The 25,726-nt window shown below is 42.5% G+C and overlaps 2 protein-coding genes across 7 annotated transcripts in view; both read right to left on the bottom strand.

Annotated features, from left to right (window-relative positions):
* The window catches only part of LOC105425613 (autophagy-related protein 16-1-like), a 280,555-nt gene extending 257,099 nt beyond the window's left edge, over nt 1–23,456 (bottom strand). Inside the window, exon 1 of the mRNA XM_089071896.1 lies at nt 23,182–23,456. Coding sequence (XP_088928022.1) covers nt 23,182–23,241 — 60 coding nt within the window. The 5' untranslated portion in view covers nt 23,242–23,456. The remainder of the gene's footprint in view (nt 1–23,181) is intronic.
* Nucleotides 1–25,726, bottom strand: part of Atg16 (Autophagy-related 16) — a 360,881-nt gene that overhangs the window by 226,726 nt on the left and 108,429 nt on the right. The window contains exon 9 of one of the 6 annotated variants that reach the window (XM_089071892.1): nt 16,444–16,477. The exons of 4 other annotated variants lie outside the window; for them this stretch is intronic. In XM_089071892.1, the coding sequence (XP_088928018.1) occupies nt 16,466–16,477 (12 nt within the window). In that variant the 3' untranslated portion in view covers nt 16,444–16,465. Of the gene's footprint in view, nt 1–1,835; nt 16,478–25,726 lie in introns of those variants that run through there. One more of the 6 variants, XM_089071891.1, reaches the window with a different exon arrangement.

The raw sequence follows: 25,726 nt of genomic DNA on the forward strand, positions 1-25,726 counted from the left end.
TGACTGGTGCCAATCGTCAAATTGATAATGAGATGCCGATGTATGAGATCAGCGGTGAGCTATTTAAATTGACTTGTATAACCCGTGAAATGACAGCGCGCTACTGCCGGCCGTTCGGGTTGAGATGGAAAGCCTCGGCAAAAACACGCATCTATTTCCATATAACAGGTTTATATATTAGGCCGTCACCAACAGCAGGTAGTTACATTTGAATACGGTGTCCTGGAAGGCAAGAGCTATCGGCAGTTCAACGGGCTCTAGTACGTGTACACCGGAGCACCGAATTAGGTCCGCATTTAGGCCGATGAGAGCACTGTGCCCCGCATGCGCGAGCGTTCAATTGCACTTCACCAATTGCAAAACGTAGCTTTGGCACTAGCCTAATGCTCGACTTCGGACAATTACTAGCGACTAGCGACTAAAGTAACAGTGGAACGTTAAAAGGCTAAATGCTTTTAATCAGCGAAGCTCGTAAAAACAATAAAATATAACATTTTAAAATATATTATAAGATATAATGTTTGTTTATATAATATTTTAGAAATTATTATATAAATTACGCAAGTAATGTTAAATAAGCTTCATTACGTAGGATACAGACGCGTCATTAAGCTTCGTCCCGTACTGCATCGCCGTTTAATCTCCTTCTTGAAATGGCTTTTATAATTAAATTCTATTTGATTGAATTAATTATATTGAATTCAGAGGCAAGAATAAAACTTTTATTATGGATTTTCGCAAAGGTATAATAAGATTTACGTATTTGAAATTTGCGAATTGCAAGGACAAATTACCCGCGTAACTGTATTACGTTTATATCAGTCCTTTTTGCGCGGAGCGCAGCAAGCATCGAAACGTGTTTCGCAGAAAGCGTAATATTCTCTTTAAACTTCATTCAGTGCATGATCTCTGATACAGACTGACGTTTTAATCACGTTACAAGCGAGGCGCGTAAGCGCGGCTCCTTCTGTTTAAAGTGGAACTGCTCTCGTCTCGGCGCGATTGTAGAATCGCAATAACGAATAAAGTCAGGTGTGCCAAACGTTCGTTGCTATGAGCATCTCTTAATGTTCTCACGCATCAAGGATCACACGAACTAAATGGGAAATCTCCAAGAGAAGTCACCGTTGCGTTATTTCTCCCTGCAAATTTATCCAGCATTTCAGCTCAGAATAACGTGAAAATTAATGTTTTTCGCAAAGTGTAAAAAACAGACGTAGAAATATCCTTATTTCATCAGGTGCCTCAGAAATATCTTCTTTAACATCCGACACACCTACTTATCTAAGTCAAAATAACGCGCGAAATTAATATATGATGCAAAAAGTTCTACCGTATTTGTATTATATAATTTAATATATTTGTTTTCTCTAATAAAATTATATTTTACTTTATCTCTTTGCTTATTGATTTTAATTATTTAATTGCAATTTAAATATATATATATATATAATGTAAAATTATTTTTAAAATGTTTCTGAATATAACACAACACTCTGCTCTATCGTTGCAATTTATTATCATGTTTATGTTAAAATAACAAATCTTTTATGTCAATCAATCTCTGCATTTTATAATATAATGATATTTTCTCTTTTCTACTCTTCTTTATCACGTCATCATTTTATTATTCAAGTCTTAATCGTAGCAGGTTATATGTATTTTTGTGGCTGGAACTCGGGCAATTAAGACTAGCTGATCGCTCATCAAGCCATTGCAGAGCAAACTTGTACAATAAATCAATAGTCATAGTTACGTACAACGAGTTTCAATGTAAAGAAACTATTTCCTGTTAAATGGAAATCGATAAAAGTATTGATATTAATAAGCGTGAATTCTCAGAAATGAGATCAGATATATAATAAAACTTCTCTTTTATAAATTATAAATTTTGTGTAGTGTAAATTAGCTATTTTCTGTGGGTTTTTTAAGCAGTCATTTTGCGCACACATAGCATGTCGAGCTCATCAAGAAAAAATACAGCTGTCTTAACAATGAATAGAAACTTTAGATCCATATGTATAGAATACGTTAATGACTGAAACTAATGCTTTTCCTGTTATAAGTAAAACTCACTGCTGCAAGAAGTAATGCTAATTCTGTGTAATTACTTGTTTTTAAAGACTATCTCTGCAACATACGCGTAATGAGTTGGCTAATGTTTCACGAACTGTAACGGAAAAAAAGAAAAGAACTTATCTCAAAAGCAAGATCGCCCAACGAGCGGTTGCTATGCAGTTACATATTAGACATAATATACACTTTTCTTTTTTACCTGGAGCAATTATTTAATAATTTTGCAATCGATCTTCTGTTAAGAGAAATTAGATACGTGGATTAAACGGACATTCAACAGATATACGAGTTTCATTTTCAATTATCGTACGCGTCACTATATTAAAATTTTTCGCGCCCCCGAGCTTTACGAACTTTCATGATTTTCCACTTAAAGTTACGTTCATTTTGATCCGTTGTACATCACGCTGGAGGGGAACAATCACTCAAGATAATAGAAACGTACAACTATAATTGCATCGTTCGACTTGAACGTCCATCGAGTTGCAACAACGTTTACACGTTGTGTCTGCGCGCTATATAATTCTCAAGCCGGCAGCCAGAATAAGGCACCGTAAACCGTACTGACGACCTTTTTTGCGGGCTTTACTTCCCGTTTGTAACGGCGGAAGCGACGATCGATGATGGGCGCACACACAGTGCACGCCGCGCAAATCGTTACGGTCAATTACAAACAATGTAAGACGGCTGGCGCTCGTAGATATAAGCGTGCCGGTCGAGCGGATGGCTGTACACACATACTTGTCCGTAAATTAATTATTATCAGAAACTGCTTTATCTGACCGCTTTATCAAGGTCGCGATTAAACACTTAGGGCGAATACATGCAGGGAATTTCGCAAAAAAAAAAAAAAGGAAAAAAAAAAGAAAAGAGATAAAAACCGTAAAAAGGACACTTGGCAGTATGAGCAAGGGATGGCGTTTCACGCTTGCCGCAATGTAATTATCGGGGCTGTGGCCGTGAGAAATATCCTTAAAACGAAAAAGAAGGAGACTGATGCGACGAGCTGAAAGGGGGGGGGGAGAGAGAGAGAGAGAGAGAGAGAGAGAGAGAGAGAGAGAGAGACGGATGGCGATCACGAAGAGGATAAAGAAAGACGAGATGAAAATGGGAAGAGAGAAAAAGAGAGAGTGGTCTTTTGTCAGCGGGTTCGAACGTCGTCGCAATGCGAGCTATGCGACATGCCGGCATTGTATATAGCGGCTAGAGTTTGCGCGCGGGGCTTGCTTATCGTTTATCTCGGAATCAAAGCAGCGCCATGCATGGATAGAGAATCGCACGTATGTGGGTGGGTTACCTCCGAGTTTTTCGTTTCGGGGAAATGCCGTGGAGCGTTGGAGAGATTCGAGAGATTTATTGTTTCAGGAATGATATCTCACGCAATATCATGTTACAAAAGTCGAGTCCCTCCCGTATAATGCCGTGTACTTTTCTTTGAAAAATACCCAGTTATACACATTCCCGTAGAGAGGAAGCGTAACCTCGCGTATACGTGTTTATTCACGAGGAGGCTCATTTTTGTATGACTTAATATTTAAGAATACGTAATAAATTGCGTATTGAATTGACATACGAGATGCATTGGTGCGAACATTTTTGCTTCAAAAATTGCTGTGCCAAAAAAAAAATTGGACCGTGGAATTATGCCACATCGTTGCAAATAGCTATGCATACCGATCCGTAATTTACGAGTTTCGAATATCATCGTAAAGTATCGATCACAGAAGATCATGTAACTGACAGCGCATAATGGAGTACGCTAATAGGTTTCAGCGTCGACACAGCGAATGTATTAAAGAAATCGATTACCCTTAGACGCGTATCAGGAAGCGTACGGAAGAAAATTTTCGCGCAGCTTCGTTGGGCGCAAAAAGGCAAAACCAACGGCATCGCAGGTGCCGGCGTAACAGTTTGAGGCACGTTAATTTTCCGAGAGGCTCCTCTACGGCGATAACAATCTCGCTCATTGAAATGTATTCCTACGGTGGAATCTGCCTCTCCCCCTTTCTCAAAACACCAATCACGATAATTATTCCCGTGGCGTACTTAGAGACGCTAGGCTCCTCGACTCGCGATTTACATACACGTAAACACAGCTCAAACGTGTCTATTTTTTAGCGCATTCTGATGGCGCGTCCCTACGAGGCGTAAAAGGCAAAACGGGACAAATCGATAGGGAGGAAGTTCGTTAAGACAACGAACCGGGCCATGCATCCATTCTCGCTTTATGTCGATCGTGTATTTATTCGACGTCACGTCGGACTCACGTTCCGCCCCGTACCCCCCGCGTTCTCTCCTCTCCTCGTGTCAATCGCGATTCTCGCTCATCCGATTAAACCGAGCGCGACGCGCCATCCGGCCTTAATGAACCCGTCCCCGCGACTCTGCCATCCCCCTTCCCCCCTTTCTCTTCCCTGATCCCAAATAATGAATTATACGAGCGGACGCTTCCTCGTTCCCGCGCTCGCTTGCTATACGTGACAAGTATCGTCGGGGATATCGACTCGGTGGCCGAGGTCGACAGCGCGAGATATGCGTCGACCGGTACTGCATCGTATGGCGCCGAAAAACAAAAGCACCAAGAGAGAGAGAGAGAGAGAGAGAGAGAGAGAGAGAGAGAGAGAGGGGCGGCAATGATCCACGACCGCGGCGCCTTTCGACGATAACGAGTCCCGAGGGTATTCGAATTACTTCCCGAGACTCGTTACGAGTCGTTGTTCGGAAAATTAACGATAGGCGGGTATATTACGTGACGTCCTCCCGTGCAAACGTATCGCTGGCTGTATCAGTGTTAGGTAACCGCGAATTAGCGGGGATGAGCGACGGACGTTGGCCGCGCGAACGGAGCTACGACGAGGCAGAATCGGAAAGGAGAAACGGCGGAGAGCGCGAAATAGGCGAGGAGAGGAAAGAAGAAAGCGACGAAGGGAGAGCTTTAACTATATGAACGATACGCGCAGCGGGAATAGAAGTAGGCATATACTCTCCATTCCGAGTGAGAGAGCCGATAGATAGGAGGGCTTTGACTCTCCGTGTATTTTATTTTTTTTTAACCGCCTTTATCGGGGCGCCTCTCCGCCCCTTCTCTCGAACACTCGGGCTCGTCGCTCGCGCCTCGCGCACATATCCGAAGAGGCTGCTTGCGCTTGTAAGCAACCCTCCAAATGAATTGCATAACATTACACGCGACTGTCGACGGTACGCGCAGCGCGAGCAAGCGATTCGTTGAAAAGTCATCTTATCGCCGCGCCGCGCGCTCATTGCGATGCGCGTCAGATCTCCGGCACTCGCTCGGCTGCGCAGCTGGGCGAACAAACGAGATTAGAGGAGCGAAGCGCTCCTCGTAACCTGTTTTCCACATGCGCTTCTTATTAACGTGATATTAAGGAGCGCGCGCGGCATTGCTCGGAGATGAAATTCAAGCGGCGCGCGAGATATGTGAATGGATTTCCCAGCCGCGGCACCGCGAGCGAATTTATTCGCGTCGCGAGCCGCGATGCATCAAGATCCCGTGAGTTTAATGCAGATTCGCACCCTTCTCGCGGCGAACCGTCCAGCCGTTTCCGCGTCAAATATTGGAATTTATGTAATCGACGGAAACAATCGGCACTTTACCGGCATTACGCGAGCGAGATACGCCCGTGGCGAGCCGTTCTATTTCAGCTATCATTTTACGCCTGTCTCTAGAGGAGAAGCCACTTCCGCTTATCGCGATCGAAGTAAAATTAAAAAAAAAAAAAAAAAAAAAAAAAAAAAAAAAAGGAAAAAAGAAACGTCAGCGTGCTGTTAGCGGATGGTAAGATTCCACACACGTATCTCCCGACTTGATTAGAGACACTCTCGCCCACTCTTTGCCGCGTAAGTTTTATCTCGCTTCTCGACCGAGAACAATGAGCTCATAGAGCTTCCGCTTCGATGAGTCGAAAAAGATATTAGAGGGAGAACGGATAGAAGAACCTAAGCGCCGTTACCGTTAGCCTTCTATGGAATCATCCAACTTTTAAGTGACGTAGCACCTATTCGTATTTATAATCATTAATCTCGAGAATATTATTGTGTGCAATTTTTCCGTAGCAAAAATCTACTGCACCAAGATCTCTGACGTAAGAACGTGAAAGTCAGGAGAGCTAAAATAAATTAACTATAAACAAATCTCAAATAAATCTGTGATATTCTTCCTCTCGAAGAAAAAAGCAAAAATAGCAATAAATTGGCTATAAACAAATTGCACTCGCGCGAGCGGTATAGGCTCAAATTAGTTATGTAACGCTGAAGAAAAAGGTGGCCGAGGCCGGTGATTTACGCATTCCGCTTCTGCCAAGCGTAACAATGGCAGTGTGACGTGTCCGAATACACACACTTCCTTTTTCTCTTTCCTTCTCTTTCCCTCTCTTGTACCGCGCTCCTTCTCTGTCTTTCGAGTTCTGTGCGGTCTCTCCCCATCCCGACGAAGGTCTCTCTCTCTCTCTCTCTCCCTCTCTCTCTCTCTCTCTCTCTCTCTCTCTCTCTCTCTCTCTCTCTCGCTCGCTCGTTCCTCGCGTTCCATCTCGCGCTTCGTCACTCCCACTCCGGCACTTCCTCTTCTTCTTTCTCGCGGTTGCGGTGCGGCCTTGCAATGCTGCAGGCACGGCCGTAGAACCATAGCCCTCCTCGCGTCCCGTCGACGCTGCCGTTGCTGCACCGTTGCAGCTGCAACAGCAACGGAGGCGGCCGCGGCCGCGGCCGCGGCCGCAGCCGCGGCGGCAGCGACGGCCGACGCACACCATCGCAGCGGCTGCGAGGTAACTACGAGATAGTTGCAGCGCGGCGCTGGTTCACCTCGTAGTACGAGGACGAGACATTGGCCTACCACGCTCGACCTTGCCAGTTCGTTACTCTTTCCCCGCTTCTCTTATGCATTATACACGGCTATCCGCCTCGGCCCTGTGTCGTTGTCCCTCACTCGCCCCTTCACTTGTCCCCGCCTCGGCATTTCTATCGTTTCTGCTTCCCTCGCGTTGTATCTCCTTCCTCCCTGCCTCACCCCCTCCCACCCTCCTTTTCTACGTGTCTCAGTACTTCCCTTTCAATCTGCCTTCCTTTTCCTCTATTTTCCCTGGTCCATCTCGTTTCTGCCCGGCTTACCCATCGCGCGATGCGTTTCTCTCTCGTTTCCCCTCCTCTCTTTCTCTCTATTTCTCCGCGAAGATGCGTGGCAATGGGTAGGTAAGACGCATCGTCATCATGAGATCTCATTTATATCACGGTTGGCCCCCCTCGAATCCAGGCAACGGCGGAACCAAGGATAACGACGGCTAGAAAAAAGCGATTGCAAACGGGAGCAGGTGGTAATGATAGCGATGGCGATGACGACGACGACGACGACGACGACGACGACGACGACGACGACGACGACGACGCCGCTACCGTCGATGATGATGCGGCGACCTAAACAATGCATGCTGCTGATTACAATTCGAATAACAATTAATTGACAATAAAGAACATTATAGATCGTGCGTAGCGGCGCACACGCGCATAATACACACGTTGCGCGTAACGCGTCGTACACACGATGCGCCGTCGTTGGGCTTCGTTAACGCGGCGCTCCGTGCCATTACGCGGCTCTCGAGACTATAAATTTCACAAATTGCCCCGCTCGAATCGTAAAGCAATGCCATGGCGGCGAGAGCCGCGTCTTGTCTTATACGCGAGAACCTCGTGCCCGAGCGACGTATCGTGTCGCTACCGTTTTAGCAACGTGCCTTTTTTTCCCCTCGCGCGATCGATTAAAACGGATGTTGCCTCCAGCATACGCCGATGATACAGCCCCTCGTTAATTGATCGCGATCGCTCGGCTGAAAGAAAACAGAGAGGCATCGCTCGACATAAACGGTCGGATCATGATCGTCACGCCTACGTTTGGCGAGGAAGAAAGAGAGGGAATATCTTATTAGCGTGATCGTTTCGCTTGGTTGTCGTTTTCACTCGTGATGGCGTCACCTTCACGAGGTGGCACAATGTTTGTCCAACTGAAATTGCTTTCGCCGCGATGTATTTTCTTATAAAACAGTCCGTGCCCTGCGTCAGATTTCAATATAGGACGGTGCATTGAGCTTTGCTAAAATAAAAATCGTCGTGACTGCGCGAGATGCTTTCTGCCGAGCGATAATAAAAATGCGCGATTCTCTAAAACTTGGTTGTAAAATACCCGTCTTCGTACTTTACTGTAGTCGATCGGTAAGCGATGTTTCGAACAACGCTGATCTCGCCCGAAAAAATTAATGAAACCGCGTTATATCACACTAGTAATTTTCCAATTTGGATATCGCGGAAATTGCGCGTTGTTGTACATTGAGAATGGTCCAACCCAATAAGTAACTGCAGACGATAGCGAGGCGCGCTCTCGCGTTCGCACACCAAGTTTCATTATGAGATTAATTTCGCGTTATATAATTATAATCTCGATAGCTTTTAACGTCGTGGCCGCGCTCTTGCGAGAAGCCGCTAAATCAAATATCGCATATACCGCGGCGCCGAAGCGTTAATTGAAATCATTAGCCGCCGCGCGTTTCTCGCGGTGCCGCTTTTATCCGAATTATCTACCTCGCGTTAAACGAACGCGACTGAAACGGCGAAATTCCAGCTCCGTGTAGAATCCGACGTAGAATCGTACGGTCCCTTCGTGCAGCGGTATCCTTTCCAGGCGGTGGGCGACGAGCGGAGATAATCGAGACGAATGTTTCGTTTAAAGACCGCCGCGATCGAATTCCTGCGGGAAGAAAGGAGGCGGACGGAAGCGATGGGAGAAGCGGAGAGAAACGGCCTCTTTGCGGTATAAACGATCGAAATCTCTCTTTCCACGGACTTAACGGTGACAAGTACCTAGTCCGTGTCAAATCGTAAGTCGATATCCCGCCGGCCCGTCCCGCGCCTTCCATCAACGGTCCACCGCAGAGATATCCCTGGACGCGGAGGATGGATGTCGAAGGCGCCCCTCCACCCTCCTCCTCCCTTCCCCCTCTCCCCCGGCTCGTTCCTTCTACCAGCGAGTGCATTGAACCCGCTCTCACGCCGCGAAGGCGCGCAACGACGAACGCATCCTATGCTTATAAACCGTAACGACATGTGAAACTAACGGACTTGGCTCACGGCGCGTCTACACCCGCGGAAGAGCCGCGGCGTTCTCGTACGATTTCCGTCGAGCTCGTTCGGGATTACGCATATGCGCGAAATTATGGGAATAGAGAGAGAGAGAGAGAGAGAGAGAGAGAGAGAGAGAGAGAGAGAGAGAATATTCAAGAGTCGACACTCGCACCGCTCGCTTCGCGAGAGGAGGTGCGCGCGATATAAAAATCCAGTGATGAATCCCCGCGTGCAAAACGCCGCGGCGAGTGCGTCATTCAAAAGAGATAATTACTAGCTCCTAGTACTCAACAGTGCGATAGAGTGCAATATCTTGAGATGGTCCCTTCAACAGGAAGGTAAAGTGTTTCGCACTCGTATATTACGTGCTGTAATTTCGAATCATAATTATACCAGACAGGAACTCTAATTAAAACTTTTCATCACAGCCCTAAACGAGTATAATACTTTGTAATTTAAAACGATACCGCGTAATGGTAGTTGTTGAAAAAAGAAACGTTTTCTACGCGGCCGCACATAAATAAATAATATATATGTGTAATAAATGTATATGTATATATATATGTGTAATAATGTAGGTGTAATTAGGTGAATAAGGCACGTATATAAAAATGAATGTAAAAATGTATGTGTTATACATAACATTCGCACACACGCCTCGATTCTATGGATATCAGCTACGTAACTTAGCGAATACATAGCTCGGAGAGGGTTAAGGACATCTGTGTGAAAGATAAATATAACGTAACAGTCTGGAAGTAGCGGTAACGACATTACATGTAAGTGAAAGCTACAAACAGTTGCTAGCGGGATTTATACAGACCATCGGTAGCGATCGATAATGTACGGCGACGAGCCAACCGTGTTCCCGATCCGGTTTGTCCGATCGGCGAAACTTTCGCCGATCAATATTAAGTAAATAAAGCGAGAGAGAGAGAGAGAGAGAGAGAGAGAGAGAGAGAGAGAGAGAGAGAGAGAGAGAGAGAGAGAGAGAGAGAGAGAGGTGTCGTCGTGCATTTCCAAACGAGCACTTTGATCAATCGTGATGTACAGTAGAACACCTCCACGCCACGCCGCGTGCATCATCCCCTTTCGAAAATAGGTTCAAAGTACTTTTCCAATGGATGTATTTGCAATTCGAATTCCAATTTGAAATCGAAGCCTGCCGGCTAGATAGTCCGACGTCGTTACACGCCGATACGATCGCCGCCATAAGGCGAATTCGCACCTCGTTATTCCACGGCGTGAGTCCTTCCTTTCTTTTTTTTTTTTTTTTTTTTTATTCCATTTTCCCTTTCCTCCCTCTTTTTTTCTTTACCAATGATAACGTCAGACTGATTTCATACTTCTCGCCTTTGGGACCTCGTCTTCTGGCACGAACGTTTCCTCGCGCGCGCCCGAGCCAATGGTAATCGATGAGGTGCCCGACGCCGCGCCAAACTTCTATAATTTCTAACCGTCTCGACGTGCCGCAGCTCGATACATATCACCGGGGAAAATGATACTCGCGATAGCGCCGCGCCGATAATTTTCAAACTGGCACGTACGATATCATCGTATATGGGTTCAGTCACGAAGCCGCGCGCGGCTTCACGCGGAAGGCAGGAAACCGATCGCACGACTCTGCCGCAAGATTGATTTTTTTCGTTTCGGTGGAGGAAGCGCTGTCTTCGATGGTAATAAATACCAACGCGAACGGTCGAAGTGATACATCTGAATTCTAATGATGAAATGATTCATTCGGAATATTAAGCAAATTGGCTTATTCTCGTGCGGTATCGCTAACAATTAGCATATATCATGAATAGAAAATAACAAGATTACGGATCGTATTAAATAAAAATGAACGGATTAAAATTAGCGCGCAATAAAAGAAATGTAAAATAATTATCTGATAAATGTGGAAATGTATGAGAATCTTTTCATAAAAAATATAAAAGAGCGTATGAAATATAAAGATATTTCATATGTACGGATTATATTAATATGTTATCACATATTCGAATTAATTAATGTTAAATTGACGAAAATTATATTTCGCTCAAGATTCAGGTTGGATCTGAATAAATCGAAAATTCATATACAAACATTAGATTTTTTAAATTTCATTTATAATTTCACGAAGCGAGTAGTTGTATATGTAGTTACGGTTAACATATAAAAAATATAAATTCCTGTCACATCGGTGCCCTTTTATTAATGCAACTTAATTGAACTATATCATCATTATTTCACTTCACGTACATCGTAAAATTTGGAAGTAATAACAGCAATTTTGTGGTTGGCGCTGCTGGGAATATTTAATTATTTAAAAATGAAGGGTAGTATTACGTATCCTTTTGCGGTTCCGATGTTAATTGAAAATGAGAGAGAACGACGAAATTCGATTTAGGCGCGATCTATTATTTCGGCACGGTTCGAAATTTCCTACGGCGAGAAATCAATGTAAATATTTTCTCATTAACCCTTTTAACTCGATACAAAATACTCAATATTTACTAAATAATAACTTATTGAATGACAAAAATCTAAATCTTTCATGAGTTATTTCTTGTATGTTCACACAAATGAAAGACATCGATCTGTTTTTATTTACTACATTCTTGAATTATCATCGGATAAACAAATCTCCACCCATCAACACTTTTGTGATCGCTCTCTTAGCGAATGCATACTTTTATAATGCGTGTTATTTTTAACACGTGACGCAAACACGGCGCGACGTCGTTAATGGGGGATGATCGAAGCGCAGGCAAATTGGGGCGAGGCAATTGCACGCGTAGTCAATTTATTGCGATGCGACCGCGGTAAAGGAAATTAAATGTAATATTGCGGACGAACAATAATTTTATGGTCAAACGCATTACGACATTTTGATCCTGTCCACGTTGTGGTCGAAAGTAAATATTCCACGCGCGACGTTAAATCGTTAATACGCGTAGTACCGAAGCCATTTGGGGAGTAGAAACGTGGTTTGCGTTAGCTCTGTACAACCTGTCGACTGAAATTCCCCGTTCGGTCGTCAAACTAAATTTGATATGTGCAACATCCTATCGTGGCGCCGAGATATCCCCATCTCTACCTGACCACATCGGTGTCGAATGGATTGACTCGCGCAAAATGCGTGAGATATTCATTTTAAATCGTTTAACCTTTTTCTCTATGAAATTAGCAATCACATTCACATAAAGAAAACGATTTTTTAAATCGTCATCTCTTCGACGTATCTTACAGCAAAAGATATTATAAAATAGAAAATTTTATTACTTAGTTTAGAAAACGGTTATAAATTATCGCCTAATATTGCAAACAAAAATCACAAGATAAACGCAAGTAAACATAACTTTGAATTTATTCATATTTGTTTTGAAAGTAAGAAATAAAATTCATAATTGATTAGAAGAAAGACTTAGAAGAGGAAAAGAGAAAATTACAAAGATCGGTTACATAATTCCTCTCGCAAATATAATGCAGGTTGAAATGTTTGAAATATCTTCACTAGTTTATATAACGTTGGAGATGGAAGATAGATGGATCGGCGAAGATAGAAGCTTTCAGCGACTTGAATTTTTCACGAGCCATTTCCTTGCGTCTTTACATTTCGCCGGCTATCAAGGTCCGAATTAACGGTGGGTCTTCCTTAACGTTCAAGTTTCACTCAACACAACTATCACCACTATCGCACGATACTACACGGGACGTTGAACATACAAATGGTTTTATTTCCGGTTACTACATTTCTCAGTAACAGGTAATAAACGTTAGCCTTTATCGCCCCGTTTTAAACACCCTGCGGCCACTCGCGGCCGGAATGTAAATGGTATTTTTCGTCGTCTTTTAATTGTAGCCGGCCTATCAGCGCCGTTGATAGCAAAAATTCCACTCCCGTGCGGACGGAAATCGGTTACGTTTGTGAAACGCGATCGAACGTGTTTCTTCTCTCTTTAATCAGGCGCGAATCGGAAATGCGTGTCCGTATTTACAATAACGTTACGCATCGGCGGCGGCCGGCGATCTATTTGATGACAAGCGCCGATATAATGAATATTAACGAGCCTTAATCGATCAATAACGGTAATGCATCCACGACCGATAACACATCACAACGTTGCGTTAATCTCCGGCGTGGTCGGTGATGAAGGTACGCCGACACGTTTCGCCGATTATTAAACTGCGGTGTAAGTTAGAAAACGGGCAGACAGCTCGTATCAAGACCGAAACTCCAGGGACGATCGAAAATATTTTCCGAGCGTGCTTATCCGCACGTGCGCCGCATTCGCCTTGCGTTTTTCCGCGTTTCTTCCAACATTTTACGGCACCGTTTCAACGTGAAAGATGCAATGACCCAAGACCGAAGGAGGAACGAAGCGCTCGTCTGAAGAAGAGCACGTGTCGACGGCGGGACGTGGAAGAGGAAGCATGGTAGATCAGTCACGATCGAAAGAAGAACATCGCTACCCTCTCGAGAAAATAATACCACCAGGCTGCTCGCAAGAAAAGTTATTATTATAGGGAAAAAAAAGCAGATAGCATTAAATTTAATTTCTCGCTTTAGAGAAATCGCGTATCTGCACTTGTTTGTCCGTGATACGAAAGAAACTTCGAGTGATACGGGTCCAATATAATTACCGATTATCTAGTTAATCATAAAAAAAAGGACAGAAATAAAGACAGATATATCGCACAATTACGGTGCATGACGAGAGAATTTTTACTCGCTCGCTGCGACTGGGCTCAAAGACCTAATTTAATTAGTAGAATGAAATTATATGATTATTATGTATTTATGCTGTTGTGTTTATCATACCATTGCTTCGTTGTTAATTAGATATAATTACGCAATTGTTCAACCGTTTCATTTCACACATATATTCCGGTTAAACTCCTATTCACACATATGATAATTGTCTTCACTGTTAGATGTTACAATACAATTATCTTCGACAAACACGCAGGCTTTATTATTCCCACTAGAGAGAGAGAGAGAGCAATATGTATATGTATGTATATGTGTGATATTCTGTAATATGTTACTCTATGTACATTACTCTAAATATTACATTACTCAAGGTACAAAATATAAGCAAAAACAACTATATACTATAGGTTCGCCTCATATCGAACAATGGAGGGCATTATATCTGCGCGGCGTTCAGGCAGGTATAAAATGAGCGAATAGAAGAAAATTTAATAAGCCGCCCCATGCGAACAACATTTTCTCCCCGGGCCAAGATCGACTATTATCCAATCACCGTAGCGTTCCCTATCATGCATACAAGTTATGACTTAATCCGCTGGTTGCGAACGCTAAGTACCGAATCGCACAAAGTAATGATCCTTCGATCGACGACGATCCACTTCCAGATCGCGGCGCGGACAAGCGAGGCCGCGCGTATAATGCACGGCGAGGAAGACAGAGAGAGAGAGAGAGAGAGAGAGAGAGAGAGAGAGAGAGAGAAAGAAAAAGAGAGAACTGTCCATAACAGGGGGTGCGTTACGTAAAATATGCGCGGTTTCACGATATCGATCTTTCGGCCCGATCGAATCTCGAAACGAGGCTGAGGAACGAGGCGCGCGTTCCGCAACACACTCGCTCCGATCTTGCGCGCGTGCGGATCGTCCCGGATCGTCCGTGCACGTCGGAGTCTTCACGCTCGTGTGGCCTCTGGCTAGGAGACTCGCTAAACTCGGCTCTACGTAATTCGACGATTGACGGATAAGGGATCGAGAGTAAACCCGCGTCCGGGCCTAACGCGGCTCCGCTTAACGTCCAATCCTTTTCTTCTTCTTCTTTTTCTTCTTCTTCTTCGTCTTCTTCTTCCTTTCCTCGTAATGTTCATAGTGAAGTCCTTATGGTTTCTCCCCCCGAGGGAGTTGGAGAACGCTAGAAAAACACACGTGCGGAATCCGCCCATTTCCGTCGTATTGGGCCCCTCGGACACGGCGCAGCTGGTATTTAGAAGAAATCATGAATGGACGTTTGCGGTATCTCCGATTGCGCCGCGCACGCGCACCGGTTTTATTTCCCTTTGCGGCTTTCCATGTGTCGTACGGGATTTATCGTTTCCGCGACAGACAGTATCAGCGCGATGATCGACTAAATCGCGAGTTGAGTGAAACGGCCGCGGTATCGAGACGAAACTGGACGTGAAGAAAGAGAGGAGAGAGAGAGAGAGAGAGAGAGAGAGAGAGAGAGAGAGAGAGAGAGAGAGAGAGAGAGAGAGAGAACAGGTGATATTGTCTCACAATTACTTCATGTCTGATCACGTGCCGCTGTCTTGTACGCTCCCACCGATTTTTCACCGATTATTCTCGCGAGATATTCATAGGATATTCATGAGGCGCTCCGTCGAACAACGGAATTATAGATAATCGCTATCGCCGCAACAAGCGCAACAAGGAAAACGAAGATTCTCAAGTGGATGAAGAAATAAACTAAGAAGAGAGAGAACTGACATTCCAAGGATAAATTCTGCCGGGTTTTTTTGGCCGACGCTCTAGGGACAAAATTATACTAATATCAAGGCGGAGGGAACGCCGATTGCGCGAGAACGACGCAATTGACCCCGCGTGTACCTGAATGATTATGTTTCGTGTTAAACGAAACAGACGTCGTTTCGAATGCACGTCGGATTTCGAATCAACGATAATAAATTGGCTAATAAATAAAACCGGTTTGTGTTTGATTTCCCCGCGTGAAATGACACGCGGTGCCGTAGGTCCAATCGCTCAGCCGCGCTCATTACCGCGATGCCGCGGGGGTTATTACGTCGGGAGACTTCATCGGACTTATCCGCTCTCTCCGCGAGCGGGAACGTCAAAATGCGACACATGCGCGCGTATTTGCTATATTTATCTATTCGCGATGCGTGAGGCGATGTGAATGACAGCCGGAGTGCCGGCGGTGACCGGCACGCACTCGTAAGCATTCGGAAACAATTTAGCTGTAGCTGAGAGTCAATCTCGAGGCGCTTCAATCGCGCGTGAAGGTGGTACACGTCCGACACGCATGCATCCAAGCGCTATGGGGTGTTCGAGAATGGGAATGAGATGAATACGGTCATTACGACTGCAGTGCTGTATCAAGCGCCGTTTACGACAAGTCGCACGGCGAGTTGTTGCTCGATCGTCAACAGATCTCTTACGGAAAATTTTCCACCGATCTACCGTATCTTGCTGTCTTGCTATCAGAATTTTCACGAACGCTTTGAAAACGAACGAAGATTCGACGATTGCACTTACTCTTTTGTCGTCTCTTCTCATTTCACCGTCTTACCTGAAACAGAAATAAAAAAAGAAAATTTAATTGAGATGCTGGATCACAATGTCGTGAAAGAATTTTTACTTTTCGCATTGTCTTTTCTCTCCATACAAAAAAGATACAAAAGTGTATTTCCAGCAAAAAATATTGTACATTTTAATTAGTTGCAGACGGTGAATAGCGCACATATTCTCGTCATATTTATGCATCTGTGAAGATAATGCAAGTACTTGGTCGCAGTGGGAAATGCAAGAATGGAAGCCAGATGAGTAAAGTCATTACAGAATTCCGCGCTCTTGTAACCGGTGCACACGGCGTAATGTCACAATGTCTCTCCTATTCTGCATTCTAGAAATGTCCGGCAGAATCGGGGCTATACATTCAAGAGGAACTTACTCTCCCACAGCGTTCAGCAGCACGCATACCACAGCGTTCAGCAGCACCAGTGCGACGATGTAAATTCTTTAGCAAATGAAACACTCATACGAACTTGAAACTAAATGCGTCGGGGGATTCCTATTAAATATTTTCGCAATAAGATACCTTAGGCCCTGGACGCAATCGAGAAGATATTAGGAACGGTGATAAATATTAGATGATAAATTTTAGAAATGAATTCGGAATAAAGATTAAACGTAACGCACAATGGACGCAAGTAAGTATAAAATACAGCTATATATGCATCGTATGTTATATTTAATCTTTAACCTAAATTTTTATTTCCAACATTTAAATTTAAATTTATTCCTGATCCCGATACTTCTTCCATTGTGTACAGAATCTTATCAATTCAGCATTTTTGCAAAGAAAATAACTGTAATTTCATCGAATAATCTTAATATGCTTCGGAAGCTGATAGCAGATTCCAAATTAAATCGTTGTATTTTAATAACAGAGACGGAATATATTGAAAGCTAACATTTTCAAGATTTACTTTTGGTAGCGTGTCAATGCTAGGGGTCCTCGAGGAAACTTCGTACATCGCTGTTCGCATCATCTACTACAGTTTCTTCAATTTCCTGTAGGCTGTAGCAGTCTCGTTTGCGTATATATAAGTGAAAATCCTGTTTTGAGCGTGACAAAAACGGTCGTCCATCGGAGATCGTCCACATTGCCGATCATTAGAGACGGCCATAAAGGTCGATTCGTGTTATGTGGGTAAGACAGTCGGCATGGATACCTCGAGGGCTCACGACGTCGTGGATAATCGCGGTGTTCTGCTGAGCGAAGAACTCCGCTATGAATAGAATTTCCTTATACGTATATAATAGCAAGTAATTTTTTAGATAAAATTTACACGCGTATTATAAGAGAATATATAACTATGATTTTATGTAGAAATTTATAAAAGAAATTTATATTAGAAATGTTCTAAAGGCTAATATATTTCTGCGATGTCTCCATAGATGTTTAATATAAAAAAGAAGAAATAAGTTAATAAATTGCTTTATTAAGTTTCCTCTGCAGACTGGAAAAATTATCAGGTGAATTCAAATAAAAAAACAAACTATCGCATTTGTATACGTGAGGTAATAATAAAACTTGATAAAGTCTCCTCGTGAAAAATATCACTACATTTTTACGCGAATTTACCGGTTCCGTGTTATATTTCCTACGTGCTTTACCAAACGCGCAGAGAATTTTCGCGTTTTCCATCGAGGTTGCAAGGCCCATTGCTTCCCCGTGCTAGTGCGTGGGATCCGTGAGTTACACGTAGCATGCGACTATAAATTTTCGCGAGTGAACGAGAGCCAGAACGAAGTAACGAACGATCGAGAGCACTTAGTGAAATAAATAACACGGGGCGACCTCTTTGTCGCCAATTGTCGAACTTCCCAATGGAAAGTAAATGTTGGAGGCAAGCACTTCACCCCCTTCGATTTAGAGGAATGTTTTCAATCTCAGTACTCTTCACGTGCACTCTGAAGAACGGAAATGTGTTGTATGCGTCTCTCCAGTTTACGACGTTCATTCTTAGCTAAATACATCATTTGCATTTGCCTTTTCACCGAACAAACACTTATTATATTTAAATATGCAAAATTGTGAAAAATAAATTTATTTATTATATTTCGAAAGTTATCAATAATAAAATCATTACTATTTTTAAAAGAAATAAATTATCTAAAGTCTATGTATATGTATAATATATATATTTATATAAATAATATATATTAACAAACGATTGACACATGCATCTCAGACACAAAGTCGAATCTTTATATATATATATATATATAAAAATAAAAAAATATTAGTATTTTTCAAATTGTAAACAGTTTGCTATATTTTTCTCAAATATGTAACGACTGTTAGGATGGCTAAGCTATAATGAATTTTTGCTGCAGAATACTTTTGCAGTCGAGCAATAAAGTCACGCCACATCGCAATCTGAATAAATCTAAACGGATAACGAGGACGTGTCATAAACGTAAGACGATGTGGAAGATAGCGGCTTGTAACGAGAGACACATGACATGCTACTAGATCGAGGTTGTGTGCCCTCATCCATTCGGGCCAACGCATCGCTTCGCTCATCTGTGCGTTAATGCGCGAATCGCACGAGTTCATTTGCAAGCTCCGTGTAATAGCACGAGCGTGCACACGACTGCGAAAGCCAATGTCGACTCCACTCTCCAGCCCATCAGCCATATTTTGCGGAATTCAGAAGATTTTCAAAGCAACAGAGACCATGCAAATTACGTTTACGTAACGAGGTTCCATAAATAATGGCTCACGTGGATTGTTGTAAGTCGTGAACTATACGGTAATAAACGTGTATTATGAAAATTGTTTTTCGATACAGCTTTATAAGTAACGACCGTAAAGTATACCGCAACCGCAAAAATTTCGTAATTAATTTAAGTATTATATTAATTACGAAAAACGAAAAAAAGTAAAATTTTCGCTTAAATTTGTCTGAGATAAATATAGAATTTTATTTCGTAGGAAAAGTGTATTCAGAAGAACAACTTTATCTTGAAAAATATATTCGTTATCCTGTTATGTTAATAAATGGAGCTACTATTTTTAACACTGTGAGATATGAGTCTACTTGTTTTGATACTTCATTATTTGACTTGCATAACATAAATTAAGTTGCTATAAACATTTTAAGACGCTGTCTTACTATAATTGAGTAGGAAAAAGATATAATAGTTTATGTATATGATGCCTTAGATGTTACAAAGAGTAAATATATTTTCGATATTACCATTATAAAATTTATAAAACGTATTGAGAATTGTATCTCATATTTTTTAAGTATTTAGAGTTCCATGTCATAATTTTAATGGCACGTATTTATAATAGTCTCATAATTTTAATGATGATTTTCTTACAGAAACACTTGTACGTAAAACTCCAGTTCTCTCTCTACATGACAAATATAGCATTTATTACGTAACACTTCTAAATAACTAACAACCATATATTTATGTTTAATAAAATTCTTGCTGCGCGAGAAGAAGCTACAATTAATTTATATTCCTGTGACCCTTTAATTATAAAAAGGCAGCATGTGCTTTCGCGACTTATAAAAATTTCAAGCGATTCTTTTAATCTCGAAGCACCTCCATATTTTATTCTGCATCACTGGGAACGCAAAGCACGTAAAGATATTAAAATTTTAGCTTGCTGCAATTTGCGCCGGACGAGCGCAAGAAGAAAGAAACTGGTGCAATGACTGGCACAATGAAAATACGGGAGAACTTCGTAGACAACACTCTCTGCTCTTGCGTCGAAGAAAGTTGAGGCGCACAATTTAAATGTACAGTCAAGTGTATCATGTATAACGAAAACGTGCTTGCAATTCATACGTGTAGTTATATTATTAATTTTTATGGTGAACACGAGCGTATTTACATTTCGCGAGATGAATTACAAAGTTTCGCGATACAGTAGCGGCACAATGCGATTTCATCCGAAAACGAGCCCTTCCATGCGGTACACGTCATATATAATATGTTAGTTATTAGTGATATAATGTATGTACGGATTGTCACGTTCGTTTAAACATCTAATATTCACGCTGGGAGATCGGAAATATTCGATTATTAAATGAAATTTGTATTCCGACAAGTTCTTCTGATTAAATCCAAATGCGTTGCCCAATACAAACAAAATATTTTACACGTAACAATAGATTTTACTTTCGGATGGGTCTTGAATGGACGCGCTAAAAGCTTGATACCTGAGCAATCTGACAGCTTACCGATGTTAGCGCTTACCGTGTACGACACTCGCGAATATCATGATGCCGCATACACGATGGAAGAGCTCAGAGATAATCCGAAAAATTGATTGATTGCAGAGGCCACTAAGAAAATTACATCGGGGATGCCGTTCCTTGATATATGCATTCAATCAATCCGAGATCGTTACATAGGGGCCTCCTCACAGACTGTCGAAACGATTATCCTGCTCATTATGAGCGTTAAAGCTGGGCTTTAATTACAGGGCTTCGGAAATCTTGCAGCTGTACCACGAGTGCCGTTCTCATTGGTACTCGACGATACGCATATCCGCGTATTAATGTCGTTAATTAATTCGCGAGTTACAAGCCGCAAGTAATGGGCAGCGTGCGCGCTCGTAACTACACACGCGGCACACGGCTATTTCACGTCGGCTCGAATGCAGCCGCGGTCGCACACGGCCGTGGCTTTCGTATGAGAGATGGGGTTAATTTGTAACGCGTGCACGAAAAAACAAAGGGATGAGTGGCGGCGGCGGCGGTGGCGGCCGCGACGCGGAAGAGACCGACCGAAAAAGTGATCGCCATCCCCAAAGCTCGGACGCGCTTTCGCTCGAGATTCTCGCGTGGATCTCAAGAGATCTACATGTGGCGTGACGAATAAATATATAATATATAAGAATGAGGCGGGCGTCGAGTGATATCGATTTATCACGTCGCTGGAGAAAGCACCGGCGGCAGTTTCAACAGACAGAGAATTCTTTAAATATTCACGCGACTGTACGTTGAACGTTTTTGAAGGGTTTGTACTGTTGTGATGTATGTATCATAATTTATGATAAAAGATTAAGATAAAAATCGCACGTAAACTGACAGTAAAGTTGCGCGATTTATAAATGATTGTGATAGAGATAAGAATTTTTGAGTTATTCCATCGCACGATAATATAACAAAATTCACTGCACTGTACAAATGTTTTCCAGTTTTCTCATTCGTAAATGTAATAATTATTAAGAGAAAATGGAAAATGACGAAAAATAATATTTACTTTGTTCGCTTTTAATTATGTACGATCGTTTTTAATTATTCTTAATTAAACGGAAAATACATACACGCGTATTTGCATACTAATGGAGCTACAAGAGCTGATCATACACCGGAACTGTTAAAATAATGCCTAAATATACTGCCGGAGTGAAAACAACTTATCGAGACATATAGCTAGATTTTATCGAGCACCTCTATTGGATATTTTTGAATAAAGAAACTTCTGAAGGCTCGCGGAAGATGCGAGATGCAGCATACTACGTTTAACGAGCATAAACCAGGGCACGCTTAAATCTTTCCGGAGTATGAGAGAGAATTTCCGGTATTCGACGAAAGTTAATAACGCTTCAACCACCAGCACTGCAGCATCGGATCCGTCTGGTAGAGATTTCAGCATTTAAGCCGTGCTGCGTCTTTCTAGCATGGTGATCTCTCGAGTAAAGAAAGAGAGCAATGTTAGACACTAGGAAATCTTGAAACGCGCATAGGAATTTAATTTGACAAAAATTAAAGCGGAGCGTTAGCGTTATTAATAATCCAATTTCCATCTTTTTTTATATCCTCGTTATAAACAATCCCGAATTTAACACTCCCGCGCGGCGATATAGATCGTAAAACAACGCCGAGGCGAAGCCCGGTACAATCTTAAATATTGCATGACAGATGAAATTTCCAATGCTATTGCAACAACATTTGGACCGTGGGAATCCATTTTGGCGTAGCGTACAAATATTTTCACTGTCCTGACGGCGGCATCCAATTTCTCTCGCGATCCCGCGGCCGGTCCGGGGATTTCTTGCGCATACAAATGCAGGTCGTTGACAGTGGCAGATTTTACGAACATCGATCGCCAAAAAGCGGGATCGCTCCCGGAATCGCTCCCGGGATCGTACCGGCGTAGAGCTCTCGTGACCCTTATTCGCTTTTACCCCGATGAAAATCCACCGCGCTCTCGAGGACTCTGATATATAGGCACTCGAGGGAACGGGGAAGGGCACGGATGAAGCTTCAACGGGATGGGAGGAAAACGCGAGCGAGAGAAGTCTGGGAAAAGGGTACCCGATATTATCTCCGGCCGGCCGGGGTTTATAGGTTCACGTCGATAGGACACGTCGACGAGGGTGCATCTACACGAGACTCTATCGCTCGTATAAGATGCCTCTCGAGAGCGCGCAGGCATCTGTCACGTTCTCAAACGAAGAACGTAGAAATCACCGCCGGTCGTACATTCTTCGCGGGAGAAAGAGGGAAAGAGGATCACGACAACATTGCTATTACATTGCAGTAACTAGATCTCAAAGCGACAAATACCTCTCTCTCGTCTCCCGATGAGAATAGATTTTATATAGCTCGATTTTCCGCAGTACATTCACCGTGATTATCCTTCATCAATTTTTCGTTAAAATTAATCGTTGGAGGTAATGATACTGTAACGTGCATTTGTGTTTAACATATGCATTCCCTCGAAATGTCTACCTACCGTTAACGGAAAGATTAACAGACGTGTCACATTTGCAGGAACGAGGAAAGATACAGCCATCGGTTGGTAGGAAAGAACGTCTCACTGTTACACGGCTAACTAGCTTTTACTCTTGAAGTAGCTTGCATAACTCAAGACTCAAAAATTCTACTGCACAGCTATTTCCGCGCGGTTGTTTGGAAGCGGGTCGTAAAACACGGCAGGGCATGGTAAACACGTCGGAGTGTCCGACGATCGTACGACTGCCTTAACAAACACCGTATTAACCGGCTCATTGCATTTGCAGCTCAGCTCAACTGCGAACCCGAGCTGCACTTAAAGACTTTTCGAGGAAGGGTGTGACGTCGACGTGGAGCTGAGGTCGACAGCTCGTTTAAGACAATCAGATTTCATGATGCACTTAAGATCGTGCTCCAAACAATGTGCGAAGAAGAAAGGAACAGAGAAAGAGAAGGAAAGAGAGAGAAAGAGTTGCGTATTAAATTGCACCTCTTTCAAAAAAAGGTGTAAAAACACTTATCATTTAAAAATGTACATTTATGTATATATATATATATATGTTCGTTCAACTTTGTGAAAAACAAATTCGAAGAGTAGAGAAGATCGATAATAAATATATCGATTAATGCTGAGAAAAAAAAAAGAGATGTATAAAGCAATTATATTTATCTTAATGCGCGTATATCTGCGAAAAGAAATAGGAAAAGGAGAAATGATACATGGAAATGTTGGAGTTTATTAGATCCTGGTGTGCAGTTTACGATTTTGCCAGAACGTGTACAGATCTTGGATTAAAGCGAGAGATTGTCGCGCTGTGTAATTTATAACTCAGCGTAAATCCGAATTTACAACCGAGCATCGAAGACGTAATTTCGCGCACTCAACGAAATTACCGCTAGACTCTAATATTTAATTAATTTCGGTAATGAGAATATTCTTCGATTTATATGTGAAATTTACCTGTCAAACATATACGTACACATTATGATTCTAATAAAAGAAGTAAACACATGTAAAGTTATTAACGATATAATAATAATGACAAAATCGTGAATATGACATATCTAATGCTGATAATCCGTACCATAAATACATGTGCTTTGAACGTCAATTAATAAACGTATCGAACATGAAATACAGTCAATTAGTATGCAATTTCTATCATTTATAATGTAATTTTATATACAAGTATACACCATTTACAAAAGTATCTGAATACACCTGCCAATCCTAGATCACGATGATCAAAGTGATGCTTTTCACTGTCGCAGGACATTTTATGATTTTCTCGCAAGACGCTCGTAACAAAGTTTACTCCATTTCGACCTTCGCAAAACCTCACTAGTTTCGTGATTTACGAGATCTGTAGATCCTCACGCATTAAAGTTCAGTTACATTTGCGGCTGCTAAACGACCGCGTTCCTAATGCACAACGTTATAGGAGGTCAGTAACTTTCTCACTTTGTGAATTAGCTCTTTAGGCAGTTTACCGGAGGCGTAGATAATCGCACGCGACTCGCGTGGGTATAAAAACCATCAGACATTACCGTATATCGTTTTATATATATATATATATATATATATATATATATATATATATCTCTGGTCCAAGAGTAGCAATTTATGTTTACAAATGATAAAGCCCATTTGCGTAAATAGCACTGGAATGCTAAGATTTAATGTAACGGGGTGGCCCATAAATTCTCGCATGCTATTTAAAACCGATCATTTTTGCAGACGCAATTGCGTCGGTAATGAATTCAGCGTGAAACGCGAACTGTGATGCACCGCCGGTAGAATATATGACTCGAAAAACAATAACGCTCGCAATCAACAATTCGGCGCGAAATGTGAAACATTAACGTGTTAGAGAGATTACGATTTTCGAGCACGCGTCGCGTTGAGATTTTATAACCGTGATATATCCGCACTAACATAACTTTGGCTTGTAATTTTTTTAGATTCCGATAACTCGGTGTCATTTGACTCATGATTCTGAGTCATCAATGAAAAAACTTACACACATTATGTAAAAAAGTGACGAATGCGCGACACCCCTCGCAACCCCCAAAACGACGTCCTTTTATTAGATCAGACTGTCATATCGAATCGACAAAAACTGTCATTCAGTCTGACGAATAACTATGCCTGGGAGCGGATGACGGAACGTTTTTCGTGCGTTCGATTCACGCAGATTTGCGACGCGACAAGGGTTGTCACCATTATAGATCACATCAGAATAGGGACGTTCGGCGTTGGACACACGTTGACCACGTCCGAAAAAAGCTCGCCGGCAGGAACACATTGGGAACATTGGGGACGCCGAGCTTGGGGGCTCGGCCGCGCGAAAATTATGTGCTCGACTGATATATTTTCCATTCGCCTTGAATTAATGTATCGCCAATATTACGGCGATGCATCAAAAACCGCCTGGCCCCTCCTCCATGCCGCCTAAAAATTGCCGTTGTTGATGTATTGGAGTACCACCATGCACGGTGAATTGTGTCGCATCGATCGCGGTGGCTCGTATGCAGCTGCGATGTGA

This window comes from Pogonomyrmex barbatus, unplaced genomic scaffold (genome assembly GCF_055798465.1).
Source record: "Pogonomyrmex barbatus isolate J1 unplaced genomic scaffold, ASM5579846v1 scaffold12, whole genome shotgun sequence".
In the NCBI taxonomy this organism is placed as follows: Eukaryota; Metazoa; Arthropoda; class Insecta; order Hymenoptera; family Formicidae; genus Pogonomyrmex; species Pogonomyrmex barbatus.